The sequence below is a fragment of the Lithobates pipiens genome, unplaced genomic scaffold (assembly GCF_037356315.1).
Source record: "Lithobates pipiens isolate NorthernLeopardFrog02 unplaced genomic scaffold, aLitPip1_a1.2 Scaffold_8, whole genome shotgun sequence".
NCBI lineage: Eukaryota > Metazoa > Chordata > Amphibia > Anura > Ranidae > Lithobates > Lithobates pipiens.
The window spans coordinates 200948031-200969908 of NW_027507903.1; the positions used below are offsets into that span (position 1 = coordinate 200948031).

Genomic DNA, 21878 nt, shown 5'->3' on the forward strand with positions numbered 1-21878 from the left:
ACCCCCGGATATCCTGCGCCTCTCTCAAGGCTATAGCCAGAGGCTCCATCGAGAGGGCGAAAAGCAGGGGCGACAAAGGGCACCCCTGTCTTGTCCCCCTCTCCAAATGGAACCCCTCTGAACATTCCCCATTTATTCTCACTTTCGCCCTTGGACCTGTATACAGTACTCTTATCCATTGCATAAATCTCGGACCAAATTGAAATTCCGCTAACACCCTCCTCAAATAATGCCACTCCACACTATCGAAGGCTTTTTTCGCATCTAAGGACATAACTGCTCTATTCCCTTTGTTTTCTGAAGGAATCTGAATGTTTAAATAGGCGCGTCTCACATTCCTATTTGTGGACCGCCCTGGGATAAACCCAGTTTGGTCCTGATGTATTAATTTTGATATTATATTTTTTACCCTTGTTGCAAGTACTTTTGCCAAGATTTTAACATCTGAACACAATAACGATATGGGTCTATATGATGCGGTCTCCAATTGGTTTTTCCCTTCTTTTGCCAGGACCACCACTGTGGCCTCCATCATTGATTGCGGCAACTGCCCCGCTTCAAAAGCCCCATTGAGCACCTGTAGGAGAGCCGGTAAAAGTATCTCCCCAAATTTTTTATAAATCTCTATCGGCAGTCCATCCGGACCTGGGGCTTTCTGATTTGTCATTTCTGCTGTTACTTTTTGCAGCTCCTCCAGGGTCAATGGTGCTTCCAAGCCCTCCCTATCTTCCTCCGACAGCCTGGGTAATGTTATTTTCCCAAAAAATTCCTGCATCTCCCCCTCTACTTCGGAGTTTGAAACTTTATATAGTTCCTCATAATATTTTCTAAACTCTTCCACTATTTCAGGTGTTGACTTCCTCATACCTCCCTCCCTGTCCAATATCGCTGGTATTATTGGGGACGAACTATTTGATTTAGCAATCAATGACAATACCCTCCCCACTTGTTCCCCTTCGCCAAAGGACTGCCTCTGGAACTGCCTTTTCTTCTCCTTCTTCTCCCATATAAGTCTTTTATATTCTACCTGATTTTTCTCCCATTCCTTGGAGCTTTATACTGAAGGGGCCCTTATATACCTCTCTTCTGACCTCCTTACCCTTTCTTTTGCTTCTATTTCCTTTGCTAACCCATTCTTCTTAATCTGCGATATCATTTTTATTAGTTCCCCCCCTTAAGAAGGCTTTCAAGGTATCCCACATTATTCCCAGGGACGTAGATCCCACATTTATGCTCAAAAATTCTTTTAGATTTTCTTTTACCCCCTCCATGTTATCCATTAGTTCTAACCAAAATGGATTTATCTTCCATTCCCTTCTGCTACATCCTCTCCCTATTGTCATTAAAAACATTACCGGTGAATGGTCCGAAATTCCCCTTGGCTCGTACTCCACCTTCTCCACCATCCCCAGCGCCTCTTCATTACACAGCACCATATCGATCCTGGACAAGGTGGAGTACGTCTTAGAGTGACAAGAATACTGTTTTCTTAAGGGGTTCCACCTTCTCCATATATCCACAAAACCTGTTTCTTCACAGAATTGAAATAACAACCCATTAGGTCCCTCCCTACTACCAACCTTCTGTGGGAACCCATCTATTTTTTGATCCATTATCATATTAAAGTCCCCTGTTATTATGACTGGGATTCCAGGCTTATCCTTTATAAACTTCAGCAGTTCATATAATATTTCTGCATTAAATGGTGGTGGGATATACACAGTTGCGATCACACATACTCTATCTTCTATACCACAAAAAAGGAACACATATCTCCCTTTAACATCTATGATGCTCTGCCTGCAGGTTAGACCCGACCCAGGATCTATTAAGACACTCACTCCCCATGAATAGGAGGTGTATGTAGAATGATATTGTATCCTATATTTCCTGTGTCTTAGCACACTGATTGTATCTCGGTCCAGGTGGGTCTCCTGCAAACAGAGCATCCCATAATTACCCATATTCCCCATGGAAAATAACGCACGTCTCTTCAGCTGTTCCTTCACCCCCCGTACATTCCAAGAACAGATTTTAACCTTTTTAGTGAAGTTCCCTACCTTACTGCTTACTCCCATATTTAAAGCCTAAATCACAATATCATACTTTTATTCTCCATTCTACGTGCTTTCTCTGTGTTTTCACACGTGATCTCCCCCTTACTTTTTTCCCTGTGCTCCAAAATTTTAGTCCCACACATATTTTGTATCTCAAATTTACCATATTTCTTATACACATTTTACACACGTTTTATATAAATTGGACAATTTATTTCCTTGTGCCTCACTTAATTTCATTTTCTTGTGCCCTTTTTCACTGACCACCGTATTTAATGCAATTTCACACATCAACTTTATACTTAAATATTTTTTGTGCAATTAATAATCCTTTACCATGCCTACCTATATCCTTCCCTATCCTTTCAACCTCCTTTCTCTCGCTATCATTCATCCATTCACACTCCCCATCCCTTTTTTCTTTCCCCTCCCATGCCCCACTTGGGGCCCTTCTAAGGGGCTTCCAACATGACCGTTTTTACCTCCCAGGGTGATATATCCTCCCCACCTACTCGCCCTACCCACCCACTCCCATTACTCTTATTTCTATAACAAAAAATAGTCCACATTACTACCGAGAAGAAAAAAAAAAAAAAAAAAAAAAAAAGGGGAAGGAGAAAGGGAGGGAGACAAACAGAGCAATATGGGGGCATTCCCTCTTAGTCCGGAAAAAAAAAATGAAAAAAATGTCAATTTTCTTTCTGTTTTCATATTACAACATTCCCCTCTGTTGCAGCAGACATTTATTTTCCTCCAACCACAACTTAACTTCTTCTGGACTATTAAAAAATATGTTTTCCCCAAATGCTGATACCCTCAACTTTGCCGGATAAAGCAATGCATAGTTCACTTTAAGACTCTGCAATTTCTTTTTGCACTCTATAAACTTGGCTCTCTGTCCTTGCAGCTCTGGGGAAAAATCCGGATACAATGAAATCTTTATCCCATTATATTCAAGATTACGCAGTTCTCTTGCTCTTTGAAGGATAACAACTTTATCTCTATAGGACAGCAATTGGATGATTATGGGTCTAGGATGACTTCTTCCTTCCACCATCCTAAACGGTATTCTATACGCCCTTTCAATTGCAAAAAATCTTGATAGCTTCTCACTCCCTACTTTATCCTTTATCCATATTTCCATAAATTCAGCAAGATCATTGCCTTCGCTTTTCTCCGGAAAACCTAAAACTCTGATATTTTTCCTGCGTATAATATTTTCCATATTGTCCATTTTAGCCATACACAAATTTAACTGGCCCTTCATCATTTGCATCTCCTGTTTCAGCGGGAGTACATCATCCTCCACCTGGCTGACTCTCTCCTCCATATCAGATATACAAGCCGCAGTTTTCTGTACTTCATTTTTAAGATTTAACCCATCTTCTCTTATCTGCTTTAATTGATCTGATACATCATCCAATGATAATTTACATGTATTCACCGCAGATAGAATTTCTTTTAGTGATGGTTCTTTACCTTTTGCCCAAATTTCTCCTTCTGTACCTATCTCAGTGTCCCGTCCAGTCCCCCTCTCTAAGGAGAGATTACTCACGGACGCTTGTGCTTCCGATATTCCACCCATTACACCCGTAGTGTCCGACCGGACTGCTACACATATTGCTTTATTTGAACTTGTCGGCTCTATTTCGGTCGTCAAGCCCTGGCTTTTCCTTCCGACCGTTTGCACGGCTGCAGTACTCTGCGGCCGCCCCTCTCCGTCTTGCACATTCTTTTTGGGTGTTTGGTTTGGAGTCTGATTAGGCGTATGGGCATATCGCTCCAGTTTAGAAGCGGCGGCAGCAGCAGCAACGCCTGTCAGCCCGGTCGAGTGACCAGCCTTATCTTTGGAGCTGCGTAATGTTTGTGATCCATTATGTGTGGTCGCCTCCTCCACCCCCCTTTTCCTGGTCATACCTTCGGGTCTTACGTCTCTTCCACCGGGGGGGGGGGGGGGTAACGCTCAATCCCTCCCTTCGCTTTGATTCCCTCTCACAGGGTTTCTTACGTGGGGATCGATGTTCCTCTATGGGAGAGCTTCCTGTGGCGACCTCCACATACCTCCACTGTTGCGCCGTTCGGTCAACCGATTGTACCGTTACTCTCGCTTTGGTGGCGTCACAGCTTCGCAGCGTCCCCTCGTTTCGGCACCTCAACGCTCGGCTTCTCCTTCCCTCCTCCTCCTCCTCCACACTACCTCGGCAGCATTAGTCTCTGGAGCGAACGGTAGGTCTGAGCCCGCCGCGACCTCTCACCCTGACATCCGGTTACGCCCTCTCAACATAGTTAGTTTGAATTATCTCAGTATAGAGGCAGTTAGTGTTTTTAAGAGTTTTTTAATACATGACAATGTCCCAAAACATGTGAGTACCGGATCTTCTCTGTAGTACGTATATTAGTAGTTAGTAATTATTAATCTTTATGGTTCTCTTTTATATCTAGGTGATCAGTCCGGATTATTTTCTGTGTACGGGGGTATCCCAATACTTTTGACCATTAGGGTATTTATCTTACTTCTTTATTAGTTAAAAGTCCTCCTTTACATGTGCCTCTACATGCACATGGTTTTACATATATGTTATGTTTAATACATGCAGGGTGATATATGCCTGCCCTCTGGGTCATTGGTCTAGCTATATATATTTTAAACTATGCCTGTGAGAATAATTATTATTGACATTTCTATGTATATTTGATACAAATGATTACAATGGTCTCTAGTGGGAGAACGAATTACCCACCGCTTTTAATCTGTAGCCGATCCATGATAAATATAACTTTTTGCCAGTAACAATGTGTATACTTATTGATTACCCATCTGTCTCTCATATATGGTCCCATAAGTGCCAGCTCCACCTTAATGATGCATTTTTATAAGTATTTGTACCTGACAGTGATCTGTCAATTTTAAGTTGTATCCATTGTGCCTTAATTATTTTCCCCTGTGGATTCCTACATGCCGGTGATGTCCAATTGGCTGATGAGGCTAGATATGTCACCAGTTACTGGGCAATTGGCTAAAAAAGGAGTGGGTGGATGTATATATATTGGCTATCGTGCTGTCATGCCCTCTGTTGAAGTCGAATGACGAAACCGGTCAGGGCGTGACCAGCAGGAGGAGAAAAATGTAATTTTAAAAAGAAATTTGAAGCAAAATAAAAGTCGGTGCCCATCAGTGAAGCCTCACCATTGTCCATCTGCAGCCTGATCAATGCCCATCTGCAGCCTCACAATTGCCCATCAATGCCCATCTGCAGCCTCACAATTGCCCATCAATGCAGCTTGATTAATGCCAATCTGCAGCCTCACCATTGCCATGAATGCAGCCTGATCAGTGCCCATCTGCAGCCTCAATCTCCTGGCACTTCCTATTACAGAGGCCGCTGAATAAACAGGAAATGATATGTAATCTGAAGGCTCTCATTGATCAACTTGGTACATTCAGCTTGCCCACATGCAGTTCAAATTTTGGCAGGTTCAGCAAGATTCAAACTGCCTATGGTCGGCCTTTATTTACACTGAAAATAGTTCCGAATTAATTTTCAGAAATGCAGCCCTGAACTTGCAAGGAACCTCCATGCTTCACTATTGCCTGCAGACACTCATTATTGTACCACTCTCTAGCCCTGTGAAGAACAGACTGCCTCCTGCTACAGCAAAATATTTATTTGGTTTGCTTTAACATCAGAGGTATGGCTTTTTGGTCACAATTGTTCCATGAAGACCACTTCTGGCTAGACTTCTCTGGACAGTAGATGGATGTCCTGGGTCCCACTGGTTTCCCCCAGTTGTGTGCTGATGGCACTGCTGGACATCTTCCGACGTTGGAGAAGCAAGTGTGTCTTCTGCTACATTAACTATTGTTGGCTTACCACTGCATCCTCAATATTGCTCGTTTCTTTGTGCTCCAAATGAGCTGGAACAGCACATCTTGAAACCACTGTCTGATTTAAAATCTTTGCTTGGGAGAGACCTTACTGATGCAATATAACTACCTTGTATCATGTTGCTGTGCTCAGTCTTTCCCCTGGTGTATGACCTGTGACATGAAACGGTCTTCCACAACCTCAACTTATTAGCAGAGTTTGACTGTTCCTCACCCATATTTATGCATCCTACACTTCTGATTAATGACACTGTTTCAGCCTACATATGAAATTGATTATTAGCACCTTACTGGTTAATCACACCTGACCCAAATCCTGCACAATTCCTTCACAATTGACTTTATGTTAATGTTCAAAGTGTACAAGTGTAAGGATCAATTCTGGGCTTGTCAAGTCAAACGGTAGTCACAGCAAATATTGATTTAGATTTTTCTTCTGTGTGCTCACTTTGTATCTTGGAAATTTACAAAATACAGTAAAAAATATAGATTTGCACCCCTGCATTTGTCAGGTAATGCACCACTTTGCCCATAAAGTAATTGCAATTACAAATGTTTAGGCATTCTCATGTTTTTCTTTTGTTTGTACTGGTATAACACAAAGTGGGGAAACAAAGTCAAATCTGACACATTCCACACACAACTCCAAATTTGGACTGGACAAAATTATTGGCACCTTCTCAATTGTAAGAAATAATTCCAAGTTTGTGATGCGTCTGTAATTTGTAATTCAACTCCCCTGTATCAATTAACAGGTGCTGACAATATAGAAATCGCACCGGCAGCCAGTTAAAAGGGTGACAATGACTCAACCTTTTTGTTGTGTCAAAATCACAAGGTTACAAGTCCATCACCAGAGATCTTAATGTTACTGTGTCCACTGTGCACAACATTGTCAAGAAGTTTACTGCCCATGGCACTGTAGCTAATCTCCCTGAATGTAGACAAAAAAAAAAAATGACCAAAGATTAAGATTGCAGTGAAGGATTGTTCGAACAGTGGATAAAGAACCTTCCAGACAAATTCAAGCCGACTTGGGCAACTATGTCAGCTCGCACTATATCTGAATGAAAAGGGACGCTATGTTAGGAGATCCAGAAGGACCCCACTGCTGATACAGAAACATAAAAAAGCCATACTGGAGTTTGCCAAAACTTACGAGAGAGCCAGAATTCTTTTGGTCCAGTGTGCTGTGGACAAAACAAAATTGCAGCTTTTTGGTAAAGCCCATTGTTCTACTGTTTTCAGAAAAAGAAACAAGGCCTCTAACCACTTTAGCCCCAGACGATTTGGCTGCCCAAAGACCAGAGCGTTTTTTGCGATTCGGCACCGCGTCGCTTTAACTGACAATTGCACGGTTGTGCAATGTGGCTCCCAAACAAAATTGATGTCCCTTTTTCCCTACAAATCTTTTGGTGGTATTTTATCACCTCTGCGTTTTTGATTTTTGCGCTATATACAAAAAGTCAATTTTGAAAAAAACGCAATATTTTTTTAATTTTTGCTATAATAAATATCCCCAAAAATATATACTTTTTTTTTTCCCCCTCAGTTTAGGCCGATGGGTATTCTACGTATTTTTGGTAAAAAAATAATTGCAATAAGCGTTTGCTTCCTTTGCGCAAAAGTTATAGCGTTTACAAAATAAGGATAGTTTTATGGCATTTCAAGTCAAACTTTGTCATTCTACATACAGTAGAACAAAATGTCGTATCTCACAGGACCACGATGCTACATACAAATTAAACATAATTATAAATATCCAGAAAATAAAAAACATAAATAAAAGAAAACCTATACACATCTGGGAACTACATAATTGTACATATACTGTTTCCAAAAGTCTTTGTAGCAGCAAGTGTTTCTAAAAGTGTCTAGTGCATATTCAAGATTAAAAAGGGGGGGAAGTGAGACGTTCCTTGTCACAATTTATAGGCTGTAAAAGAGGATTGGAGTTGAGGGCTCTCACAGCCTGGGGGAAAAAAACTGTTGCAGTCTCAGTCCTGGTTTTGATACTCCGGTACCTTCTACCTGATGGCAAGAGCTGAAAGAGACTGTGGGAGGGATGGGTAGGATCCTTCACAATACTGAAAGCTTTGCTGGAGCATCGTGTATGGAAAATGTCCAGGATGGAGGGGAGAGACGCCAATAATCTTTTCTGCCATCTTCAGTATCTGCTGCAGGGTTTTGCGTTCAGCAGAACTGCAGTTCCCATACCAGACAATGATGCAGCTGGTCAGCACGCTTTCAATGGATCCCCTATAGAATGTAGTAAGAATGGGTGGAGGGAGACTGGCTTTTTTTAAGGCGGCGGAGAAAATATAGGTGCTGTTTTGCCTTCTTAGTGACGTGATGTTAGTTGTCCAGGTAAGATCCTCTGATATGTGCACTCCCAGGAATTTAATACTGCTTACTCTCTCCACAGTCAAGTTGTCGCTGGTCAGTGGGGAGTGATAAACAGAATTCCTCCTGAAATCCATCACAATCTCCTTTGTTTTGTTTACATTTAGGAACAGGTTGTTTGTACTACACCATTTAACCAATTGTTCCACTTCCTCACTGTAGAGCGTTTCATCATTGTTATGACGGAAAAAGGGGGAGGACGGGATTAGTGGGACTTTATATGAGGTAACGAATGGGTAGATTCATCTACCTCCATCCCTGTTATATGTAAAGAGTTTGCAACAGTGGCAAGAGGAAAATTGGGACTTTATATGAAGCATAGCTAAGAACAAAAAGGTTTGAAATTACGTGATCATGGGCTCCAAAAAATAAACATTAAATCAGAAAGATAACATGATAATATTATTCAATAAGATCTCAGCAATTTATTGTTACATGATAATGGCATAATTGATAAACAAAGAAAAAAATAAAATAATAAAAAATAAAATAATAATCTTGATACACAGTAATAAAGTAATAATAATTCATGAATAACATGATTCAGTTGATAATAATAAAGTATAAAACCAATCTATGGGTAATAGAGACATTTCATCATTGTTGCTGAGACCTACCACAGTTGTGTCATCCGCAAACGCGATATAGTTGGAGCTGAACTTGGCAGTACAGTTGTGGGTCAACAATGTGAAGAGCAGTGGACTGAGCACACATCCCTGTGGGACACCCGTGCTCAGTGTGGTAGTGCTCGACATGCTGCAGCCAACACGAACTGACTGAGGTCTTCCAGTTAAAGTCCAGGATCCAATTACAGAGGGACAGGTTGAGGCCCATCGAGTTCAATTTAGTGATAAGTTTCTGAGGAATTGTATTTAATGCTGAGCTAAAGTCAATGAACAGCATTCTAACATAAGAGTCTTTCTGTTCTAAGTGGGTAAGGGCCAAATGAAGAGTAGAGGATACTGCATCGTCCGTGGAACGGTTTGAAAGGTATGCAAACTGATATGGGTCCAGCGTGTTTGAAAGACTGGACTTAATGTAATGCATGACTAACCTCTCAAAGCACTTCATCATTATTGGAGTTAGTGCTATGGCTCCATAGTCATTCAAACAGGACACAGGTGTCTTCTTTGGTACTGGAATTATGATGGTGGATTTAAGACACATAGGGACAACCGCCTGGCTCTGCGAAATGTTAAAGATATCTGTAAGGACATCTGTCAGCTGTACAGCACAGTCTCTCAGCACATGTCCAGGTATGTGATCAGGGCCAGTAGCCTTCTGTCAGTTGATCCTGAACAGTGTCTTAAGTCGGCTGGAGAAAAGCAGAGCGCCGGTCATTTCGGGATATGAATAGTTTTTGTGAAGGTGTTTGGTTCTGCATCTCAAACCGTACATAAAAATGGTTGAGTGCATCCAGGAAAGAAGTATCATTATCATTGGTCTGTGGCAGGGGCTTGTAGTTAGTGATGATCTGAATGGCTTGCCACAGGGCCCGTGTGTCTTTGCTGTCGCTAAAGTGTTTTTAATTTTTTTTAGCATATTGTTTTGCCTTCTTCATGCCATGAGACAGATTGGCTCTTGCTGTTTTGAGAGCTGTTTTATCTCCTGATCTGAATACCTCATCTCTGATCTTTAGCAGCCCACGAACCTCTGCTAACAACCATGGCTTCTGGTTGGCACGTGTGGTAATCTTTTTTTTTTTTTTTTTTTTTTTTTGTCAATAAATTTTTATTGTTTTATAAAGGTGATACACAGGTAATTGGTACAGGACATGTTCACTTTACAGTTGTAATTTACAGTCGATGCAATGGAGGAAGGGAAGAGGGGAGAGAGAAAGAAGGTAGAAAAAAAAACGAGAAAGAAATGGATAAGTAGGTGGTTACACAAACAGTAATGCAAATACTGGTTACTACACAGAATGTATCTTATCAGGATTAAGATCTAGGTCACAGAATTATTATATTTGTTGGTCCAAATTTTCCATTGCTTATCAAATAGACCGCACTTCAATGTATTTATAGCAAGTGCACGCTCTATAGTGTGGTGTTGGTTTACTCTTCTAATCAGGTCAGAGATGTTTACCGTCATGACAGTTTTCCAATGTTGTAATATCATGGATCTAGCAGAAAGAAGGATGTTGGAAATAACAATCCGCATATCATGTGGAAATTGTTCAATACCCAGATGTAGGATCGCTAGGGATGGATTGGGGCGAGTGACGATACCCGTGAGTGATGTTATTAGTTGGAACACTTGGTTCCAGTAACTAACCAAATTGGGGCACTCCCAAAACATATGTAGTAAGTGTCCTGGCTGTCCACAATTTCTCCAACATGTACTCTGGGCAGATGGAGAAAATGTTGCCAGTCTACACGGTGTGTATTGCCATCTGTTGATGATTCTAATGGTCATTGCCCAATGATTAATAGAACATGAGGCTTTTTGGATTTATCGAAATGCAGTTGTCCACTGGTCATCCGTGAACGTTTTCCCTAAATCTTCCTCCCATTTATTAATCGATTTTGTTTTCACAAAGGATTGTTTATCCTGTAGAAGGGAGTAGAAAAGCGAAATGCCTTTCCTGGTGGGGCGTTCGAGTTAAGAAGGTCCATGCACTGGATGGCATTGTTAGTGTGGGGGGAGGGTTACGTTTCAGAAAATGTGCCACTTGAATGCATGTAAATTGGCACTTGTTGGGGAGATCGTATTGAGCCATAATCTGTGTGCTGGAGAGAGCTGTACCATTAGACAATAGGTCTTGGATGGTATGGATACCGTGGTTGGGAAACTGCTTTAGGGACAGCATAGGGATTCTATTCTCGAGCAAGCTAAGCGGAAATTTGTATTCCACAGCGTTATGAGATTTATGGGTATGATGGAGGAAGAACCTCCATGCCTGTAGGGAGGCTATGAGGGTGGGAGCCATGGAATGGAGAGCCCAGAGTTTCCAGACATCACCCACGAGTAGTGCCACTAGATCTGGCATAGGGGCCATATGCCTTTTCAGCTCCACCCAAAGTGGTGAATCTATAGTTTTGAACCAGTGTTGGAGTTGGTCTAGTCTAGATGCCCACAAATAATCATAAACGTCAATTAGTCCCACTCCACCTACTCGGATATGCTGGATCAGGTTGCTAGGAGAGCAGCGAGCTTTTTTACCATTCCATATAAATTTCCACAGAGTAGTAGACAAGGTCTTAAGGAAATGGGTTGGGATAGGTATGGATCTGAATACATACAATATGAGAGGGAGAACTAACATCTTGCACGCTGCCAATCTACCCATCCAGGATAGTTCCGTAATTCCTAAATCTAGAATCAATGATTTAGCAAAATTAACTTTATAGTATGAAATCTCACCAAAGTTTTTCAAAGTTTCATGGACTAAGGGGAGAGACCTGGATGGGTTTGTCAGCATCAGGACAACGTCATCGGCAAACAAATTGATAACGTGGTTACGAGATCCTAACACGTGTCCAGTAATATCGGCCTGAGATCTAATGGCCTCCGCCAGGGGTTCTATCATGAGGTTAAAAATGGTTGGGGATAGTGGACACCCCTGACGGGTGCCATTAGAAATAGGGAACGGTGTGGAGAGCATACCAGCTGTTAAGACTTGGGCGGATGGATTGGAATACAAAGCAAACATTGCGTTGGAGATGAGACCGTGAAAGCCAAATTTTTGGAGGACTTCTTTCATATAACACCATTCCACTCTATCAAACGCCTTCTCTGCGTCTATAGAGAGCAGCAGAGAAGGCGTTTTAGTTAAATTAGCGTAATGAACAATATTAATACGTCTTGTAGCATCAGAAGTTTGTCTCCCCCTGATGAAGCCCATCTGGTCGCTCTTAATTAAGGAAGGCATAAACTCCGACAGTCTAAGGGCGATAAGTTTGGCGTAGATCTTTATATCTGTGTTTAGAAGAGAAATAGGTCTAAAATTACTAGGGGTAGTGGGATCTTTGCCAGGTTTGGGTATGGTGGTCACGTATGCTTTTAACATTTCATTTGGAAAGGATGCTGAGTGTGCTGCCTGTGTGAACATTTTTTGGAGATGCGGGGAAAGAATAGTGGAAAAGGTTTTGAAATATTCATTATTTAGTCCATCAGGACCGGGGGATTTCCCATGAGGAAGTGAAGTGATGACTGATGTTATTTCATGACTTGTGAACTGTGAATTCAGCAATTCAAGCTGTGTTTCGGAGAGTTTGGGGAGATCTAAATCTTTGAGGAAATGCTGTATTTTGGGAACAGTAGGTTGAGAAATGTGGGGGTCAGTGCTAAGGTTATAAAGCTCACTGTAATATTGTGCAAAGTGGTTTGCGATTTCCTGAGGATTGATGATTTTATGATGGGATGTAGGGTGTATCAAGTGGGAAATCCTAGTTTTGGTGCGTATTGCTCTAATCCTATTGGCCAGATATTTGCCTGCTCTATCTGCACAGGCGTAGGTACGTAACTTCAAGCGTCTAAGATAGAAATCATAGTTTTGGGCCAGGTGATCTCTCAATTTTTCTCTAAGTGAAGTTATTTGAGTAGTCCGCTGGTGGGAGGGAGATGCTTTATTAAGGGCTTCTAAATTGTGGATGTCGGAAGTAATGGAGTCTATGGTTGCAGTATACTTCTTTTTAGCTCTAGCTCCTAGCTGGATAAGGATGCCTCTAATAAACGCTTTATGGGCGTTCCAGAGTGTGAAGGGACTCTCTACTGAATGTTCATTTTGTTGGAAATATGTTTTAAGGTTTTGAGAAATCAGTTCCCTGGTACCGGGGTCCTGTAGTAATCTAACACTGCATCGCCAGATGGGTGACGAGGGGGAGACACCCTTCTCATGAATAGAAAGTGATATGGCATAATGGTCAGACCACGTAATATATCATATATCTCAGAGGATGAAACATTTTGTAAGGTCCATTGATCTGATAAAAAAGTCTATTCTGGAATAAGACCCATGTACATGGGAGAAGAAGGTAAAGTCTTTCTCGTTGCCATGTGTGCATCTCCACACGTCGTACAGTTTCTCTGAATGTAGGACCTTATTTAGGTAGGTGTTGTTGTTACGTTTGACATTAGAAGTGTCAAGTTGTGGGTCGACAATGAGGTTGAAATCGCCACCAATAATGAGACTACCGTATTGGATGGATTGTATTTTACGGATTAGTCTATTCAAAAACCTAATCTGTCGGGTGTTTGGGGCGTATATGGATACAATGGTGTACGGTTTAGAGTTATTATCACCCTGGATAATAATATAGCGACCATTGTCGGCTGTGATGGAGTTCTTGAGATGGAAGGAGACCGTGTCACGGATGGCAAGAAGAACACCTCCACTTTTTTTATTTGGATTATTTGCCAGGAATACATGTGGGTAGTTTTTGTGTACATTTGGGATGGTTGTCCTGTTGAAAATGAGTTTCCTGCACACATAAAATATCCGCCTTTAGTTTATGAGCTTCGGTCCACAGCGAGTAGCGTTTCACGGGGTGGTTGAGGCCTCTGGCATTATTGGAAACAAAAGTAATAGTCCTTTTTCAGGTGGGAAAAATGTGTAGGTGTACTCAGTGTCCTTCGAGAATTATTAGAGTCATCTGATCTCCATGAGGTTGACAGAAGAGATGCTGCCATGGTAGTTAGAAATGTAGTAGGACAGGAGATGAAGTGTAGGTCCAGTGCTAATGAAACAAAGGGTGTAACCACAAAAATAAACAACGTATAAAATTGTAAAAATAGAATCATATAAGCGATCCATATGCAAACAAAGCTGCAGAAATGACAAATGTCAGGGGTAAGAACAAGGAGAGATGAAGAAATCCTTGTGTCCAGGGAGAGAACATATTTGTTAGCGGTGTTTGATCATTTACTGCCATCAGTGACATTTTTGGGGGCTTGTCTGCGCGAAACTACTTGCCACTCGTCCGGAATAGGGCGTAGTTGTGTTGCGGGTGGTTCCAGAGGGCTTTGTTGTGGAAGTATGCCCCATTGACGCAAGAGTGCGATACCTTCAGCTAAAGTGGTAACTGTGTGCGTGGTACCATCATGTGAGATGGACAATTTTGCTGGGTAACGCCACTTGTGTGGTATATTGTGGTTGCGCAAGGCCTTCGTGATGGTCACTAAGTTTCGGCGTAATTGCAGAGTATGCCTTGATAGGTCAGGGAGGAGGATCAATTCTGCATATTGAGAGAGGTTGCTGCCCCGAGTACGAAACGCAGTCATAATTTGTTCCTTGATATGATAGTAATGCATCTTGAGCAAAACATCCCGAGGGGTACCTTCAGGGAGAAATGCTGGCTTGGGGACTCTGTGAATCCTGTCAATGGTCAGTTCTTGAGGAGATAATGTAGGGATAATGGTGGAGAATAGCGTGTGTACATACTGCAGTAATTGGTTTGGAGGTATGGCTTCAGGAACACCTCTGATTTTAATATTGCACCTCCTAGAGCGGTCCTCGAGGTCTGCAACTTTACTCTTTAGCCATGCTATCTCTTCATCATGGGACTTGTGGGCCTCTACTAAAGTATTGAAGGAAGTAGTGCATTCCCCCATGTTGCGCTCCACTTGATCCACTCTATTACCTAGGGCCAATACTTCCCTATGGCTGTTAGTGACTTCTACAGTGAGGTCAGCTTGTATGGAGGCTTTGAGTGACATCAGCATCTCCTTAAGGACCGTATATGAGACCGGTTGATCGGATGTGGGGTAGGCCGCAATCAGGTCGGATGCCGGTGGATGTATAGCATGGCCTACAGGAGCGGATCCGCTTACCTCCATGTCGCGGTCCGCTCGGTTTGCGTCTGGAGAAGATATCCGTTGCCTTTGTTTGTTTGGCTGGGCTTCTAGTCGTTGGGCTATTCGTCCCCGAGGAGGAACCGCTGAGGGAAGTCGTTCGGAGGTGAGGTTGTTGCGAGGCCTGCTCCTGAATTTCAGTCACACACGATCCGGCGCCATTTTGTGTGATTCCGCGCGCTCTGAAGAGGTTCGGAAGTTTCCGCGGCGGTTGTTGATTCTTTCTATTTTTTGGCATCTTCGGTGGAAGCGAAGGTGTCTACACTGCGTTGTAGATAGGTTTATGTGGAAATATGTCACCGATGGAGTTGCGATAGGGTTGTTCTCTCCGGTGGTCGAACGGAGCTCTCAGCTCAGGCGTCCATCTTGGCGCTCGGTCGCCACGCCCCCCCCCCCCCCCCCCGTGTGGTAATAATCTTGGTGACTGTCACATCATCTATATGCACTTTTTGATGTAAGCAGTCACTGTTTCAGTGTACTCTTGTAAGTCTGTATAATTGTAAGTGGCTGTCTCTTTAAACATGTTCCAATCTGTGTGCTGAAAGCAGTCCTGCAGTACTGGGGTAGCATTGTCAGGCCATACTGTGATTTCTTTTTGAACCGGTTTTGCAAGTGTAAGCAATGGTATATATGCTGGAATTGGCATAACAGAGATGTGATCTAAATACCCAAGGTGGGGGCGGGGTTCAGCCTTGTATGCATTTTTCTCTGTTGTATAAACAAGGTCTAGTATGTTTCCTCTTGTTGCAAAATTCACATGTTGGTAGAACTTCAGCAAAACTGTCAAGTTTGCATGGTTGAAGTCACCAGCAATAATGAAAAAGCCATCAGGGGTGTTTGATGTTCGCTGATAGAGCTGTAAAGTTCACGAAGTGCGTCCTTAAGGTTTACACACGGGGGAATGTAAACCGCGACAATAACAATGGCTGGGAACTCCCTCGGCAGATAGAATGGTCGACACTTCAAAAACATAAACTCAACCAGCGATGAGCAGTGTTTTGTTACCACCACAGTATTGTTACACCATTCTTTGATATATACACACAGACCACCTCCTCGAGTCTTACCGGACAGTGATGAATCTATCCGCTCGGTAACAGCTTAGCCTGTGTAGCTGAATGGCAGAGTCAGGGATGTTGTTAACCATGTTTCAGTGAAGATAAACGCACAACAATCTCTTGTCTCATGCTCTGTAGACTGACTGAGTTGAATTAAGTCCAGTTTATTTTCCAGCGAGCGAACATTAGAGAGCATAAGTGTTGGAAGAGCCAGCCTTGTGGGTTTAGCCCTTAGCCTTGCCCTTATACCTCCTAGCTTACTCCGTTTGTCTCCTCTCACACTGCTTGCGTCGCTGCCTTGTCTGGTAAGTTTCAGTAGGCGAAACTGCGGACACGGGGTCAGGTTTCAGTAAACAGAGGTCTTGTAGCTTCTTGATAGCCACTGGTGAGTTGATGTTTGTGTATATGGCCAATATCCAAAAGACTTTGGCAATCGTAGTTATGTTTTAAAGTAGTTTCCAGATGACTTTGTGATAAGGTAGGACTATTTAAAGACAGAGACAACATTAAAAGCTCCTTCTTTTGGACCCGGAGTAGCCTCTGCGTCTAACCGCGCCGCCATTTGTAGCTGGAGGTGACACACACTGCAGAGACTCAGACTGAACCGTGAGGCCTATAGCTGGAGATGACACACACTGCAGATATATATATTTTTTTACTAGTAATGGTGATCTGTGATTTTTATCATGACTGTGACATAGCGGACAGATCGGACACTGTCTGCGCTATTTTGGGACCATTCACATTTATACAGCGATCATTGCAATTAAAAATGCACTGAATACTGTCTAAATGTGACTGGCAGTGAAGGGGTTAACCACTAGGGGGCGCTGAAGGGGTTAAGTGTTTCCTAGGGAGTGATTCTAACTGGGGGGGGGGGGGGGTGATCACTGTTCCCGATCATAGGGAGCTGTGATCAGTGTCCTGTCACTAGGAAGAATAGGGAAATGCTTGTTTACAACAGCTGCACGTGATCATTTATGATACCAGCCATTAACGGGCTTGACAGTTCGGTTGAGAGCACAAGCAATGGCATGCCTTGAATGTAACTTTTTTTGGAACCATTAAATTAATGGGCTTGGTTCTGCTTTAATGACAGGGTCAATTTAAGGTGGAACTTCACCCAAAAAGGGAAGTTGCACTAGTCCCCCCCCCCCCCCCCCCACACCATATTTAGGCTACATTGGGGGGGGCGCAGCTGATCCACCAGAAGTTCTCTCCCCCTTTCTCCCTTTTGGATTGATGAAGAACCGGCTCAGGTGAAGGCGGTACTGGATCATTGGACAGGTGAGTATCTGTTTATTAAAAGTCAGCAGCTACAGTTGTAGCTGCTAAATTTAAAGTTTTCCAGAACTGGCTGACTCTAAAGTAAAACTATATACAAAACCCTTTTTTTTTTTTTTTTTTTTTTTTTTTTTCATTTTGAAAAGCGTAAGAGAGGATTATAAGCCCAGTCAGTTTTTTTGCCATGTGTGTAATTAAGGGAATCCCTTGGGGACCCCCCAGGTCACCAAAACTAGTGTTCCATTTGGAAGATTTCCCCACTGTTACTTTTCTGGGGACACCCCAAAATGTGGGATTTTATTTTAATTTGTACACTCAACCTCTCCAAGCACACTACCTACCCTGCCACATCATTCATTCAGAGTTCTGTGAATGGGAGAACCACAAAACTACCATCAGCCATAGACAACTACAACAGCTTGTAGTTGTGTATGAATTAACATAGCGCTTATGAGTGCTCTTGGCAATTCATTGATCCTTTCTGTCATTCAGTAACTGCCTGCCCGTACAAGGTAGTACTGACAGTCAGCAGGAGCCTGAGACTGATTGCAATGCTTTGCAGGCGCCTAATAAAATTTAAAAAAATATTTTTTATTTTTTTTTTCCTGCAAAAAGATGTGCATTTAGAATTTTTTTTTTTTTTTTAGTTTTTTTTATAAAGGTGAACTTATATATTGCGTTTAGATACGCTTTACCAATTCATAGTCCTAACTCAGAATACAAAATATGCCTGCAGGCAGTTACTGAATGACAGGATCAATGAATTGCCAAGAGCACTCATAAGCGCTATGTTAATTCATACACAACTACAAGCTGTTGTAGTTGTCTATGGCTGATGGTGGTTTAGTCAAATACCCTTGTTAGTCAAATACCCTTTTTGGTGTACCCTTGAAAGCCAACTGCCATTGCCTTATTGTTGAAAGTGCAACAAAGGCTTGATTAAGCAATTGTAGCTAAATGGTCTTAGTGCTTGTTACCACTAATAAAATTGAAACTCATTACAGCGAGATCACCTATTGTTTTTTGTCTAACGCATAACAGCAGGCACCTTTCATTGAGACATTTACTTAAACGGTAAGTGTTGGGTTCAATCACCCACTATTTGTTACAAACCTAAGACACATACATTATTAGAGTTCCCCAAGATTAAAAATAACTGTTTAAATGGCTATTTAGCCAGTCAGCCTTACAAAAGATTGATATTGGTTTGTGTGTGTTCTAACTTTTTAAATGAATCCAAGTAAATGTAGTGCTTATCATTTATATCTGCATTCCACAGATGGGGAACACAAGGAGATTTCACAACAACTCATCCTCGACCAGTTGTCAAAGTAAAGCTCTTTACAGAAAGCACTGGTGTTTTGGCACTCGAAGATAAAGAACTTGGAAGGGTAGGTTCTGTTGTGCTCCAAAATGCAATTAATTTGTTCGATTTCTATTAAGCCCATGATTATGCACAATTCAGGGAAATATGTGTTTGCTAGTAATGCTTAAAAAGAAATCGTATTTCTGACAGACTTTACATGTGGCTATTCATATGCAGTAATGTTTGTTTAATTTTTTTTTTTTTTTTTTTTTTTTTTATATGGCTATATAACATGAAATGTATTTGAGAGCAAGAAACGGGCAGCTAAATAAATTGAGCTGGGAAGTGCAGGACCTTAGGGGCTATTCTGTCATCTCCAGACTGTCTTTAGTGACTATCTTAATGGCAGAGGCAGGAATGGTTGTCTGTATTTTAAGGTCGCTCTAAAGACAAAGTTTTCTTCTCTTAATGTGTTTTATGCATTAAGATAAAAAACCTGTGTGCAACAGCCCCCTTAGTCCTCCTAATACTTGAGCTCCCTCTTGATCCAAGCCATGTTGCAGGAGAGCCTCGTCTGTCTGGGATTCTCTCTCCTCATTGGCTCCCGCTGCAGTCAGTCAAAGTCAGTGAGCCACTGAGGAGAGAGGGGGCAGGGCCAAGCTGCAGCTCCATATCTGAATGGACACACAGAGCAGTGCCTCGACTCGGGTGCCCCCATAGCAAGCTACTTGCTGTGGGGGCACTTGGGAGGAGGGAGGGGCCAGGAGCACTTGCAAGGGACCCAAGAAGAGGAGGATCTGGGCGAATCCATGTGCAAAACCACTCCACAGAGCAGGTAATTATGACATGTTTGTTGTTATACAAAAAAACACAAGACTTTAACATTGCTTTAAATGACCAGACAATGACGATGAACCTGGAGTACCAGTATACCAGGGAAGCAGTTTCAAAACCTGAGTGCACTTCACCTATATTGGAATGACCTTTGAAGCAGGTTGAGGATCCTATGCATGTTCATGAGCTGTAATGTGTTTGTTTTTTTGCTAAGCTAGAACGTTCAAAAGAATTATATATTTCAAAGATTTTGTACTTAATACTTAATAAAAACATCTAAACACCCTCTTATTACAATTTTCTTTGCTGAAATTAAACACTGTTCGGTCCATAATTCAACATTTTATGAGTAAGATGACATTTAAAACTAGCAAACCGGAACTTTTTCTAGCTGCAGGAATCGTGTATCAATCGTAAATTTCAAAGCCAGATGCATTCAAGTCATTGTTCTATTCAGCTCTGTTAACCCTGCTGCCCCTCCCATTAGTGGTGATACAGAAGATCTTTTACGGAGTCCTTCCCTTGAGGTATTTAAAAGTAATTTCTTATAGGTTCATTTAGGTACATAGCCCAGCAAGAATCTTAACCAGGGGGTTATAGTGCCACTTTCAAGAGTAGGACACTAGGCAGAATTTTTTTTTAAAAAGCACCAATAGTAAGTGCTGCCTCTAAGTACAGCAGTACAGAAAGCAATATCAAAGGGGAAAGGCATTTTACGGTTAGTAGAAATAAAATCCAGTTTTCTCTTGTGTGTATTAAAGGACACAGTCTGGTAAGGATCTTGACCATAGGGATGTCCAATATCAGCTAGGATTGAGGGGTGGGAAATCAGAAGCAAAACACACAATCTGAGCAAAAAAAAACCCAGAAAAAAGAAACACATGAACCTCAAACTGCCGCCTGCAAAACCTTGTGGTCAAAACAAGCATTCAAAGATACCAGAACAGCAACCTTGTAAAACTTGTAAAGCTTGTAAAGACGGCAAAGCAGGCTGAAAGATTGGCAGATCCCAATACCTTTTCCTTAATAAGTAAGCTTTTAGTAAAAGTTTGGTAAATATTTGGTTGATTTTTAGACTAAAAAAAGTCTTGCAGTTCCTATAAAAAATATTAACTTAATATTTATGGAAAGTTTTTTTTTTTTTTTTTTTTTTTTATTTTTTTGGAAAAAAAAACTCCATATTTTTCATTTTTATTGAGTTTCTAAATTGATGGCAAGCTCCAAGAATTGCACATATCCCTCCATCCAGATCAGGAGGGTCCTGAAAGGCATTTTATCCAGGAATCCTGTGTTTTCTGGAAATAGGCCAGCTTATTCCAGTGAATAGCCACAATTCGATCATTGATCACAATCCACATCAGTTTGGCCTTTAAAAGTTATATGGAGGGCTCAACATCAAAAGAAAAAAAACTATACATATTATTCAAATATACACAATTCATATCATAGATTAGATTATTTTTTTATAAATGGAGAGGGCTTAATGATGAAACCAGCAACAAAAATAGGGGGATTCCTCTGGTCGGACCATGCCCCAATATATGTGGAACTTTATGTGATTGAAACGAAGAAAAGAAATGGGACATGGAGATTGAATGATAATCTAATTAAAGATGGGAAATGTGAGGCAGAAATAATACAAGTTATAAAAGAATTTTTGATAATTCATGAAAGGGATGAAACCTCACTTCCAACTCAATGGGAAACATTAAAATGTGTAATGAGGGGAATATTCATCAAGCACGGAGCAAGAATAAAAAAAGAAAAAATACAAAAAATATATCAATTGGAATGTGGGATCAAAGAACTAGAAGAAATGCATAAAGCAAATAGGAAACTGTGTGATGGAGCTAGATTAAAGGAAAAACAATTGGAATTGCAATCAGTGCTTGATGAAGATTCCCTTCGGATAAGAGATAAGGATAGAGCGCAGTGGTACAAATTTGGAAATAAACCTGGGAAAATATTAGCCCGAGCATTAAGAAAACAACAACCCCCAAGTTATATAGAGAAAATTGTAAAGCCAAATGGGGAAATGACATATGATCCAGAGGAAATATCTGAAACCTTCCATACATATTATTCTAAATTATACAATATAAAAGATGGTCAGGTACATACGGAAGGAGAAGACAAAGGGGAGGACATACAAAAATATGTAAAGGAAATGGCTATATTTAACCGCTTAAAAGAAAAGATGGAGGGGTTGGAGGAAGAAATTACAACAGAAGAAATTCAACAGACTATTGAACTCGCTC

The 21878-nt window shown here is 41.5% G+C and overlaps 1 protein-coding gene across 13 annotated transcripts in view; it reads left to right on the top strand.

The window, feature by feature from the left end:
* Positions 1-21878, top strand: part of CADPS2 (calcium dependent secretion activator 2) — an 852012-nt gene that overhangs the window by 177115 nt on the left and 653019 nt on the right. For all 13 annotated transcript variants that reach the window (XM_077471987.1, XM_077471989.1, XM_077471994.1 and 10 more), the window contains exon 7: positions 18760-18871. In XM_077471987.1, the coding sequence (XP_077328113.1) occupies positions 18760-18871 (112 nt within the window). The remainder of the gene's footprint in view (positions 1-18759; positions 18872-21878) is intronic.